This window comes from Petaurus breviceps, unplaced genomic scaffold (genome assembly GCF_028583685.1).
Source record: "Petaurus breviceps papuanus isolate PSGF00001 unplaced genomic scaffold, PetGlider_PUasm1.0 37, whole genome shotgun sequence".
Lineage (NCBI taxonomy): Eukaryota > Metazoa > Chordata > Mammalia > Diprotodontia > Petauridae > Petaurus > Petaurus breviceps.
Genome location: NW_027186296.1, coordinates 75,219,129 through 75,232,803, shown reverse-complemented (window position 1 = coordinate 75,232,803; position 13,675 = coordinate 75,219,129). Strand labels below are relative to the sequence as shown.

The following is a 13,675-nucleotide window of genomic DNA, read 5'->3' as shown; positions in this document are numbered from 1 at the left end:
TTAGGTACTAAAACAAGGTCATAATGCTTTTCTACTATTAGAAATACAGTATGTAAATTATATCCTTGAGTTAGATGTTTCATGTTGAATTGTATCCACAACCAAAACAGATAGCCTCTGCTATGAAAAATTTGAAGATCTTCCTTAAAATCCACTGAGAACTGAGATGTCCTTTAAAAAATTAAACATAGTTGAAAAGAGCTACCACGTTTTACTACAGAGCATCTTTTTGTCAGAAATACTAGGTTAGGTAAACCGATACGATAGATATTCTTAAGACAAAACTATTAGAAAGTGTTTGAGCCTACCACCTGACTTCTATAAGACTTATCCATTCACCTTGGCAGCTAGGTGGCGCTGTGGATAGACTGCTGGGCCTGAAGTCAGGAAGACCTGAGTTCCAATATGACCACAGACACTAGCTCTGTGACCCTGGGCAAATCACTTAATCCTGTTTGCCTCAGTTTCCTCATCTGTAAAATGAGCTGGAGAAGGAAATGGCAAACCACTCCAGTATCTTTACCAAGAAAATCCCAAATAGAGTCACAAAGAGTTGGACACGACTGAACAAGAAGATCCTACTTCCTTGGACACTAAGGCAGATAATTTGAACTTGATTTGGTACTGGATATACAGCTTCCAGAATTAAGATACCCTTGACTTTCAGAGCACTCCCATACTCGGAGACTCTGTATGGAAGCTGGAATAAGAGATTAGTAAAGTATGTATATTGACCGAGAGCTACATTGATTAATAAGTCAGAAGCTACCACCACCAGTGGCCAATTTTTTTAATTCCCAGTGCTTAACACAGTGTCTGGAATGTAAGAAGCATTTTATAAATATTTTGTCTAAAGTTAATTATATATCAAGTCCATATCAATTCATAAAGGCTGACTTGAAGCATTGCTTGTGTGTTCAAGACATGCCAAGATAAAAGTACCATTGTACCATTTGTATTATAGGCATCAGGTTCAAGCTTCTGAGCATACTGATTAAGCAATACATTCCAACTGCTCAATAAACCAAGACCAGGCCTCCTCAGCTTTGGCACTGGACCTCAGATACACGTCTTTGCATTAAAAACCAATTCATCAAATAAGACCAATTAATTAAAATAGAACAATTATCAGGATATAAAATTAGGTAATTTGATTTCTAATTGGAGGAAAGATTAAGGACTTTCCAAATTGGGAGGGGGAGAGTTAACAGGTACAAATCCCTGAATTCAAAAGGTGTCCCATTCCCCCCCCAAGTGTATTCAGTCAAAGGAACATGGAAACAATATTGACCAGTAAGGGACCGGTTATCAGATAAGACATATGGGTAGCTTGAGATATATAATTATGAGAAAACTCCTTGTCATCAGTCTTTCAATCTGACAGGATTTCTGGTCAGCATAACCTAAGTCCTTAGTTAACGGTCTCTAAGCAGCAGGTAGAGGTGGTCCATCTTCCCAGTCATGCAGGACTAGATCTAAACAATACAATAAGATTTGCTCCCAATTCCCACAACTGAATAAAGTTTTCTCACAAAACAAACTGGACTAGACACATAATTGAATAGAAAGGGAACCGAGCACTTATCTCCAGAATTGAGACACAAGATGTAATCAGTATGGTTCACCCAGTTCCCACAATTAACCACTTTTCTAATCACCTCAATTCATAGTCCAGGCCTTCAATAAGTTTAGAGCCTAGCTGGGGAGCCCAACTGCCTCTTATATGTACACTTTGTATATGCTTCTGTGTCAAATCTATGGTTTAAATAAGGCTTTACAGAGAAAGTAGTTTTCAAATTAGTAATGGCACTGTTAATTTAAACCTAAGAGAAGGAAAAGATGGTAACAGGAAGAGAATTTCCAGGAAGTTTAGAGAGGCTGCCCCCCAACAAGCATGTCTTAAATTCTAGGAACTGTGGCAGACAATGGAGATAGGAAACAAAAATTACAACAGGCCTTGCCTTCAAGGAGCTTACATTCTCCTGGAGGAAAACACCAGGGACATAAATAAGTTAATATGAAATGGTTTGGGCTTTCTCTGGGAGGTAGCACCAGAGCAGGGCCTTGACGCAAACGAGATTCCAAGAGTGAGCATGGGAGGCATTGTAAGTTCTGAGCACAGCCTGTACAAGGGCGTGCAAGTGGGAGAACAAAAGCTCCCTCTGCAGAAACAGCAAGGAGCCCAGTTTGACTGGAGTGTAGATAAGGGGGTGCAAGGTGAACTTAAATCTGGCAAGACCGACAGTGGAGTCTAATTGTCAAGGTTTTCTTGTTTTTTTTTTTACATTAAAAAACATACTTAATTTTAATATTAATTTTTTTTAAATTTTATTTCCAAACTCCCTTTCAGCCCCTCCACCCACTGAAAAGCTAAACAATACGCCCATCATACATGTGAAATCCTGCAAAACCTATGTCCTTATTAACTATGTTGGAAAAAAAATAAAGTGAACAAAGTTTTCTTTTAAAAGACTAACAAGATGAGCGTTTTTTTCGGGGTGGGGGAGTTACAGAAACTTCACGAAATTTCGGGGGATTTCCCTGGCTAGACCTGTACTTCAGGGCTGTCATCACTTTGGCCACCGCGAGAAGAGAAAATTTGGAGGATGACCAAGCGGGAAGTGAGGGACGAAGGCGTGAGTTGTCCGAGTGAAGAAAAAGGACCGCGGAAGGGGGCAGTCATGAAAAAAGAAACCAGGGGATTTGCCCCCAGCGTGTCCAGAAAGCACCTCTACTTCCGCTCCCGCGGAAGCTTCGAACAGAGGAGGCGGGATTTCCTCCGCCGCCTCAAAAAGCTTCCGGGACGGTGGTTTAGCTGTCCAATCCGAGGTTGCTTTCCGTGGTTCTGACTTCCCTCTGCCTCCTGCTTCTCCCCTCCCACCAAACCCCCGCCAACCCCGAGCTTTAGGGCGGCGCTAGAGGAAAGACGATTCGGAAAGCGACTCTGGCGTTAACTAGGCCTTTTCGGCCACCGTTCCCTGCGAATCTGGGCCAGGCAGAATAGTGGATTGTGTGCAGTACCTAGAGTCAGGTTACAGCCACTTCTCACCCGCGTAGTAGTAGTGTGTGTCTCTGGCAAGCCACTTAACCTTTCTGAACCGCTACCCCAGCTTCCTCACGAATAAAAATCAAACCTGTTGAGGTAACTAACGTACTTTCTTCACCAGCTGCCCCCAGGACATTCCCACTTCGATGTCGTCCTGTGCGCATCTCAGCCTATGCATCCAAAATGAAACTCCTCTTTTCTCCAAACGCACTTCTCGCCCGCACTTAAGTCAGCTTCCGCATATTAATCGGGGCCCACGTGTCAGGCTCTGTGACAAGTGATGGAGAGACAAGGAAGGGCAAAAACAGCCCTTGACCTCAAGGAGCTTCCATACTAAGGGTGGAGGCCATGTATAAATAAAATAGGTATGTACTAGTATGTTTACAGAGCAGCTGGAAGGTAGCCTTAGAGGGAAAGCCCTAGAAGCTGGTGGAATAAATGAATAAAAACATTTATTAGGTGCTTACCATGTACAAATCACGTTAATTTGGGGGATACACATAGAAAAGGAAAACAGCCCCTGCTAGCAGGTAGCTTAAATTCTGATGGAAGAGACAGCACCTGAAGATATCAGCTTCCAGTCTTGAATGGGCTGGTGAAAAGCTTCCTGAAGAAGGTAGCATGTCGAGTCTTTAAGGCAGCCAGGGACATCCCTATTAATCTTTATGATTATAGCTGATAGGAAGCCACTGGTGTTTATTGAATAGGAGAGTTGTCATGGTTAATCATTAATGATCACTTTGGAAGCTGTATGAAGGATAGACTGGAGTGGGGGTGGGGAGGGAGAGACAGTGAGACCAGTGAGGATCAATACCGGTGATACAGGTCTGAATTAGAATGAGGTTTGTATATTGAGGAAAAGGGTACTGACAGAAGAGATGTTATGAAAGTGAAAATGACAACATTTGACAACTAAGTAGATTTGTGAGGTAACTGTGAAGTTAAGGATGACCCCAAGCCTGCAAACATGGGTAACTGGAAAGATCAATTATGTCCTTGACTTAAATAAGGAAGGTTAAAAAGTGATATGTTTGAGCCCAACAATAATGACCTCTACTATGAACATATTGAGTTCAAGATGTTTAAGATGGGATAATGCAGTTTGAAATGTACAGTAAGCAACTGGTGACCTAAGTACTGGTCTGAGAGGTCATTCAAGTAGCTCCTTTTTATCTTTAAAATCAAACCTAAACTCCTTTGTTGGTGTTTAAAGCCCTTCACAACCTGGTTCTGACTTACCTCTATAACTTTACTATTTATTATGCCCCTTCCCACAATTTTTGAGACAGCCAAAATGGTGGCTTTCGTGACATTCCACACACCTCCTTCTTCGACTTTGCCTAGGCTCTTCTTCATGCCTGGAATACACTCCCTTCTCACCACAATACTCAGTTCAAATGCCACCTTGCAGATTTTCCCCACTCCCTTAGCATCATCTCCCCCATTACCTCGTATTTATTTTATATACACTTATTATTTCTATAAACTAGTATGTATGCTTCTTTTCTCTTAGAATAGAGGGCAGAGACTGTCCAATTTTTTGCCTTATGTTCCAGAACCTAGTATGATTGCCTGGTACATGTGGTAGGTGCTCAATACATTCCTGTGGAATGATTGGAAACCTTAAAATGTTCTCTCCATCTCAGCTATTATTACTTAAAGATCTGCTCAAATGATTGCGCAGAAAAAAAATCCGTTTCAAATGTCAAACCACTTGTGACCCTAGATCTGTTCATGTGACTCCTAAAAACCTTCTGTGGCTCCTTATTGCAAATTGAATTGTTTTAAATTTCTGACTCCTTGTGTGACCCTCGAGCAAGTAATTTCATCACTCTACTCCTCGGTTTCCTCTTCTGTTTAAAAAAAAAAAATTAGAAGGGCCGGACTAGATGCCCTTGAGGTCCCTTCCATCGCTAAATCCGCGGTCTTTCCAGGCACCAGCTCTTCTTCACCCTCCTCCGCGTTCCACTGCAGACTCGGGCAAAGGCCGAGAGGGGTCCAGAGGGCGCGATACTAGGCGGAAAAGGCGGAGCAGAGCCCGGGCGAACGCGTACCTTGGCCGAGGGCTTCGGGACCCAGCTACAGCCATGGCTCCTCTGCGCTTCGCAGCCAACCTGTCGTGGTTGTTCTCAGAGCAGGGCCCGGCGCTGAGCGCTCGCCTCGATGCCGCAGCCCGGGCTGGCTTCAAGGTGGCCGAAGTGGCCTGGCCGTACGCGGAGCCCGCGGCTCAGCTAGCGGCGGCGGCGCAGGCAGCCGGGGTGCGGCTGGTGCTGCTCAACACGCCGCCGGGGGCCACGGACCTCGGAGAGCTGGGGCTAGGCGCGGTGCCCGGGCGCCAGGACGCCTTCCGCGAGGGGCTGGAGCTAGCGGTCGCGTACGCGCGGGAGCTGGGCTGCCCCCAGGTGCACCTGATGGCCGGCCGCATCCCGAAGGGCGCAGAGCGCTCAGCAGTGGCCCGGGACATGGAGGCCGTGTTCATGGAGAACCTGCGGCATGCCGCCGACGTGCTGGCCCGCGAGAACCTCGTGGGGCTCGTGGAGCCCATCAACAGCCGACTTACAGATCCACTCTACTTCCTGGACACGCCCGAGCAGGCAGCGGCCATCCTGCGCCAAGTGGACCGGCCCAACCTGAGGCTGCAGCTGGATGTGTTCCACTGGCAGATCATGGGTGGGAACCTAACTGCCAACATCCGTGCCTTCCTGCCCCTGATCGGGCACGTGCAGGTGGCCCAAGTCCCGGACCGAGGTGAGCCTGACAGCCCCGGAGAGCTCAACTTCCCCTACTTGTTCCAGCTGTTGGAGGAGCTGGGCTACACAGGCTACGTGGGCTGTGAGTACCGGCCCCGAGGGGACACCAATGAAGGGCTTGGCTGGCTGCGGACCTACTGGGAGAGCCGGGGCGGGCAACGTTGAGAGCCTTGAAGATGACCCAACTTATCAAAGACCCTTCCACCCCCTACCTGCTCTACCACCCTACTCCTAAGAAAGATAGCACCCCACAAAACATGTGTTCTCTCTTCTGATAGAATGTAAACTCCCGGATAACTGGTCATCTTAGTATCCCCAGTGCCCAGCGATGTGTGTGGCTTAATAAATACTTTTTGATTTGAAGAGCTATTATAAAGCCTCTTGACCATCTATGTACCTTAGAGTCTTGGAATTTTAGGGCTGGAGGGATCATAGAAAGGCCAGCACCCTAACAGGCCCAGAAGCAGAAATCATCTCCTAATCCAATACCCCATTCCGTGAAAGGCAGGACTAGAATAAAACTTGGGGCTCCTAGGCCTAAGGGCAGTGCTTTACAAATGCAAGGGTTACTATAATGATTTACAAAATTTCAAGGGAAGGAGTGCTTTTTCTCCTAACTGCTCTTAGAGGGTAAGGAGTGACTCTTCTTCAGGAGCTTGGAGGAGACTAACTGAAGCTTCACCTTGCTTCCTCCTAGGTGTCAGCAAACTACCAGCTTAGCTGGATTTGTCCTCTTCCCCATACAGATGCAGGCTCTCTCTTATGGCATGATTTAGCTAATTATTTTGTCCCGTGGGTATGAATACTTTGCCCTACATTCTTTTCACTGCCTACTAACTCCACTGCTACTCAATTTCTGCACTGTTTTCAGCCATGTTTACAGATGGTTGATCCTGTGGGTTGGGAAGCATTGACTGCCATGGTGAGGTCCATTCCTGATTTTCGCATTTGGAATTCTATTTCCATTGACTGAAGAACATCCACCTACGTAATTTTAAGTTATGTCTAGATCTCTGCTAGAGAGTGAAAAATAAAAGGATAATGATGTACTGCTCCAATTCAGAGTCCTATATGTAGGGAGCCTTGAACATATCTACAAGCTAACTAGTTTCTAAACACTCTTTTCTCCTTTTATCAGATCTGCTATCTAAGCATTTGCCTTTTCAAGGAAAAGAAGCATAAAACTCCAGAAAATGATGGATATTCCTTGCATGGCTAAGACTTGGGTATATTTTAGTTTAATTTTCTGATTCCTGAGTAATCATCCCTGAAACACTTTTTGTATTTTCCCTTCCCTCTCCTACCAGAACCTCTGCATCCTATAATCCCTATCCAATTGCATTCCTTATGAAGTCTGGCCTGCCTGGTTGCTGTTGACCTTTATATCCCATCTGTATGAAAAAGTTAATTTGGGGGAAGTTGGAGCACTTGCCATGACCTTGCTGCAGTCCTTCACAAAGCCTCCCAGTAACCCTAGGGCCATTTATAATATGGGTATATTTGATACTAGGTGAACTTTGACTGGTGAGGAACAAAGAGCAGCAGAGCACAGGGAAGTGGCACTTGCCTTGATGTCAGAAGAACTGAGCTTAAGATTTCTGTAATGTACTAGCTCTGTAACTTAGGGGAAAAAATCACTTCTCATCAGGAAACCAGAATATTTGTCCTTCTTTCTTCATGGGTATTGTCAGGATCCAATCAAATGAATGTGAGAGTGTTTTGCCAATAGTACATGCTATTAGAAAAGCACTGGCATGGGTGGCCAGGTGTCTCAGCGAGTAAGACCACTGGCTCCAGTGTCGGGATGACCTGGATCAAATCCGGGCTCAGATACTTAGCATCACACCCAGAAATAACTGGCCATGTAACCTTGAGCAAGTTACTTAACCCCATTGCTTTAAAAAAAAAAAACACTGGCAGATATGCTTTTCACAACTATGAATCTGGGATAAATTCCCCAAAAAGGGGTATGTCAACTACAAAAGACAAATTATTCTGATTTTATAAAATTAAAAAGCTTTTTGCACACGCAGTTAGCACATAAGAAGAGAAGTAACTGACTGGGAGGGGGAAATCTACATTTCAAATATCTCCATTAATATTCTGGTGAACAAAATATATATAAACAACTAATAAATATATGACCAAAAGTCATTCCCAATAGATCACTGGTAAAAAAAAAATTTGAAAATACAGTTCCCAAAGGAAAAATCACAAACTATGAACAAGCACATGAAAGGATACTCCAAATCATTCCTGTTAAGAGAAATCTGAACTTGACCTCAAGCCTAGCAAATTGGCAAAGATAACAAAAGAAGGGAATAGTAAAATTTGGGGAGATTGTGGAAAGAAAAGAAAAACATTTGTTGCTGGCAAAACTGAAGCCATACACTGGAACAATTATTCTTCGAAGCAATTTGTAATTATGCAAATAAAGTGGCTAATATGTCCAAACCACTGAACCCAGAGTTTCCACTGGTGGGCAATATATGCCAATAAAACCACTGACCCCCCCCCAAAAAAAAACCCAGCTCCTTATACACCTAAATATTTTTAGCATCATTTTTTTGTGTAGCAACAACTTGGATAAAAAAGGAGATGTCCACTCACTAGAGAATCTGACTAGCCAAATTCTAGTAGTACATGAATGTAATGGAGTATTACTGTGCTGAAAATTACAATTAGCATGAAGAATGCAGAAAAGCATGGAAAGACTAATGATAGGAGCTGATACAAAATGAAGTAAGCAGAGCCCGGACTACAATATTGCAATGACTGAAACAATGTAAATGGAAAGAACTATAAAACAATCAAAACTAAATGTTTCAGAATTACAAACAACAAGCTTGGCCCCCAAAAAATTTAAGGTACTTTTTCCTACTCTTTTCCAGAAACCAGGGTCCATAGTTATGGAATATTACATTGTGACGATAAAAATGGTTTGAGAAATAGTTTCTGGGTAATTTAATAATTTTATTAATAAGGCCAGCAGGTTAATAATAAAAGGATGGTCATTTGGCCCTCTTAGACCAAAGATGATCATGGTGGAAGGCTCAGTTTATACACCCTTCAAAGAATAGGTGCTAAATGAGGGCCTGAGAAGACATCATGGCATCCTTGGACAGAGAAACCATCTCTATACTCCGACCACACCCAGACTTGGGCTCCACCCAAGCTTGAATGGAACACAATAAACTTCCCCACCTTAGATTAAATTCCTTATAAAAGGGGGGTGGGGGTGGCGGTGTGGGGTGGTCTTACTAAGATCAAGGAAGTTAATTCAGTCTCATTATCAGTAATGTCTTTCAAGAGACTGAACTTAAAATCAGGACTTTGGAAGAAGGGGAAAGCTCTGAATCTCCCCCAAAATATTGGTTATTAATCATCTTTTCTCTCAACATATAACATTTTTTCAACGTGTTGATCAGACTTTCTTAAATTTTTTCTCTTCCTCTTTTTCTTTAAAAAAATTATTTGTTACAAGGGATAACTCTCTAGATTTGGGAAGGTAGAAATCCTAGGTAATATAAAAATGGTATCAATAAAAATCTATTTTTAAAAATTGCAAATGCTATTAAATGAAGGCATTATGATTGTTACTAGACATGCTTCATTTCACAAATAGGAATCAAAAGTTCAAGACCATACAATAAGTGGCAGAGTTGGGTCTTGAACCCAAATTCCCTGATTTGAAGGTCCTGATTATACCATCACACCACAATGCTTCTCTTTTACCTTTGGGTAGCAGAAATTATATGATTCTAGTGAGATGGCAGAGTAAATGATGTTAACTATGTTTAGTTCTCCTTCCTCACCTCAAGACAACAATGAATGTGCCAAATAAAGTCAAACAAAACATGGAAAAAAGGAGGGAGCAAAGGATAACACATTTAAAATTGTAAGGGTCCTTAAAGGCCATTTAGTCCAACCATCTTATTTTAGAAATGAGCTAACTAAAGTTCAAAGAGGGTATCTTGCCTGGGGTCACACAGTGAGTAACTATCTAAGGCAGAATTTGTACTTACATCCAGTGTCCTATCCATGAGTGAATAGAACTATGCTACCCAATGCCTGGAAAGGAAATTAAATCACAATGCCCAAACATAACTGAGGAAATGAGGAGGCATGTCCAAAAAGCAGAGAAAAAAAGTAATTCAGCATCCTTCCACATCAGGATGAGCAGAAACAAACAAAAGAAAGTAAGCCTCTAAAAGAGAGTAACTGTCCTCTATCCAATGCAAGGGGGCCAGTATTTTTTTTTCTCAATTACATGTAAAGACAATTTTTAATATTCATTCTTTTGGAATTCTGAGTTCCAAATTCTCTCCCCCCACCCTCAACACAGTCTTGTATAGGTTATACATGTGCAATCATAGAAAACATACTTCCATATCAATCTTGTGAAAGAAGATACAGATTCTCCCCCTCCCCCCCAAAAAAACCACAACCAACACAAAAAATAAAGAGGGATCAGTATTTCTCAGAAAGGTTAGAATCCTTCACCATTTATATTGAGGGCCACAGGCAGAAAAGAGACCCTGTCAGAAAGTATTTGAGTATCTAGCAACATAGCAACTTTAGTTGTGACCTATAAGGAATATACATACAGTCACACAAGAAATTCTGCACAGAAAGTAATAAAAGCTTGAGGTAAAAGGAATTGCCAAAATGAAGAGGGAAATCCATAGCCTAGAAAGTAAGTTTTTTCCTCTGGCAAACAATTATGTTTGACACATTCACACTGAACTGGAAGAGGTTTAAGACTAGTTAGAACTGTGACCAGTATGCCATTATTTCTTTTTCGGTTTAAACCTGGGGACGCCAAAAAACTGTTTAGTTGGAGGCTCTGCCCACCCAGAACTGTTGCAGTTTCATGGTGTGTTGTGGTAGAACCGTCTCAAAGAATTCAGTCAGACAACCTGTAATCCAAGTATAGGAATTTATTGAGATTGATGCCTCTCATGAAGTTCTAAGTTCCAAAAAGAACCAGCAGCTTTAGAGAAAGCGAGATGGATTTTTATGGGGTAAAGAAAAAGGCAGGAGGAGCTTTTTAAGGGATTAGGTAATGGAGGAGGGGTCCCATCTATGGTTCAGTGGTTAAACATTCTGGTCATTCTGCCCTCCAACTGGCTAGCTATTGTGGTCCTGTCTGGTTAAGACAGTAGCTATTGTGGTCCTGTCTTGGGCTAGATGGATGATGTGATTGTGACTGAATACAAGAACACACCTGTTTCTGTGGGAATGGGTCTGGAAGCAGTGACCAGGTAGAGGCAGTAGCTAGGTTCCCATCACATGGACACATCTGCTGTCTCTGTGGGAACTAAGAGTTCAGGGACACACCTGTTGTTCCAGTGAGCAGTGAGGCATATACAAAGAAGTTAGGACATTGGGGAATGGGGGGGGGGGCGCTAGGCAGGTGCAGTAGGGCTGCTATTCAGTAGGGCCAGGGCTATAAGGAAGTCAAAATATTGGGGCTGGGGGAAGCTTTATTAGAACTCCATCATTTCCCCTAAAAGTATTTTCCTTGGTATTTTTTTTTGGGGGGGGGATTGGTTCTTATATATCTCCTTATAATTCCCATTAGGAGTCATCTAGAACAAAAAAACAAAATGAGGGGAAACTTCGGAGAGGAATAAATGGAGATTCCCAAGTTTAACCTTAAAAGTTGGAGAATTAAGCAATTTGAATTCCTCAAAAACCAAATATCTTTCAGGACTCCTTGTAAATTCACAAATACTTTAAGAATTTGAAAATGGAGGTAGCTAGGTGGTACAATGGCTAGAGCACTGGCACTAGGTCAGGAAGACCTGAGTTCAAATCTAGCCTCAGACACTTGACACTAGCTGTGTGATCCTGGGCAAGTCACTTAACATTTTGCCTCAAAAAAACCCAAAAACCTCAAAAAAAATTTTGAAAATGAAATTTCTGGAGGAAGAGTAAGATCTAACTTAGATTCTTTCAGGTTTAGAATGGAGACAGGGACGACTACTCAGATTGAAGAAGTGAATATATCATAAAGGAGAAGTATAAATTCTAAGTGAACTTTTAACACCTGACTCAAAATCAAAATCAACATCATCACATATAAGACCATGGACTCATTTCATGACATATTAAAAGTAAGACTGAACATCCAAACCTAATACGCAAAAGTCAGAAAGGTAATCTTCTATGATACCAAAGATCAAGATCCCCTGTGCTGCCAAGCCATCCCCATAATTGAAGCAGGTGTGACCCTTGGAGATCACTTAGACAATTATCTATTAACATTGTTGACAAACTATTACTATGAGGGTGATGAACAGTGATAACCCAATGGTGCAATACCAGAGCATAGATATTCAATCTACCATGTGAGTCAGAATAACACAGCAAACCTTAGTCAATTCCTGAACACTAATAATTACAGTCCCCCCCTTACAACAGGTAATACAAGCAGTTCCACAGGAAGAACTCACCAAAGGGTGAACTGGCCTCTTTGTTGCTTTCTACAGTCTATTTCTCTCAAAAATCCTTGTGAGAGAGTGCACAGGTAATTTAAAAAGCAATGCTCCAAATCTGTGTCCATTCTGAGCAAGGCCTCACAGAGATCCCACAAACCTGGTCATCCACCCATACAAAATTATATTCACCATAATGCGGCAGGGTTTTCTCCTAAAGTTTGTTCTTATACACTGGGGCATTCACCAGCAGGCAGATCATGATGTTGCAGATTCAATTATTGCCATATTGGTGGCTCAGGCCTGCTTTGCTGGTTTATTAACTGTTAAAACTGTGCTAGATCTTGCTTTAACCTGCTTGGATCTGGATTGTGGTCTAGGGTGGAGGTCCTGGGGTGTGTGACCAGCTTGCCAAAGGGTGTGGAGGCTTCAGAGAGGGCACCCAACTAATAGCTCCAGCAGCTGAGAAAACCCCAGTGTTTGGTACGAAGCTCCCCTCTCTGGTAGCAGAGTCTCCTACTGTGGCAAAAAGCTCAAAAGTCAAGTAATTGAGTGGCAACATGAGCAGGTAAAGGAAGCAAAGCAAACAGAGCAATCCAACTTTTTACTCCTATTTTGGGGACAAAAAGGATCAAAGCATGGAACAGGAGGAAGACAGCAAAGTCAGAACTCCTGCACCAAAAGCTTCCAAGAAAAATATGAGCTGGTTACAGGCCATAGAGGAGCTTAAGAAGGATTTTGAAAAACAAATAAGAGAAGTGGAGGAAAAATTGGGAAGAGAAATGAGAACTGCAAGAAAATTATGAAATGAGAGTCAACAACCTGACTGAAGAAAATAATACCTTAAAAAATAGACTTACTCAGGGGCGGCCAGGTAGCACAGCGAGTAAGAGCACCGGCTCCAGTGTCACGATGACCTGGAGATCGAATCCCAGGCTCAGACACTTAGCACCCACCCAGAAACACCTGGCCGTGTAACCTTGAGCAAGTTACTCAACCCCAATTGCTTAGGGCAGCCAGGTGGCTCAGCAAGTAAGAGCACTGGCTCCAGTGTTGGGATGACCTGGAGATCGAATCCCAGGCTCAGATACTCAGCACCACCCCCAGAAATAACTGTCCGTGTAACCTTGAGCAAGTTACTTAACCCCGATTGCTTAAAAAAAAAAAAGGCTAACTCAAATGGCAAAAGAGGCTCACAAAGGCAATGAGGAGAAGAATGCCTTAAAAAGCCGAATTTGCCAGATGGAAAAAGAATCTCAAAAGCTCACTGAGGAGAATCATTCCTCCAGAATTAGATAGGCGCAAATGGAAGCTAGTGAATTTATGAGAAATCGAGATACTATTAAACAGATCCAAACAAATGAAAAAATAGAAGGCAATGTGAAATAAAATTGTGCTAGATCACATTTTACTCCACACTAAAGATGGAGTTGAGCTAT

General features: G+C 42.6%; 1 protein-coding gene across 1 annotated transcript; it reads left to right on the top strand.

The window, feature by feature from the left end:
- Positions 1-4,677: 4,677 nt before the first annotated feature.
- HYI (hydroxypyruvate isomerase (putative)) lies at positions 4,678-6,172 on the top strand. Its single transcript, XM_069098749.1, has one exon. The coding sequence runs from the start codon at positions 4,936-4,938 to the stop codon at positions 5,959-5,961; it is 1,026 nt and encodes a 341-aa protein (XP_068954850.1). The 5' UTR covers positions 4,678-4,935; the 3' UTR covers positions 5,962-6,172.
- The last annotated feature ends 7,503 nt before the right edge of the window (positions 6,173-13,675 follow it).

Excerpts from the sequence above, each read along its gene's own strand:
- HYI (XM_069098749.1), top strand. The coding sequence starts at position 4,936 with ATGCCCTTGAGGTCCCTTCCATCGCTAAATCCGCGGTCTTTCCAGGCA.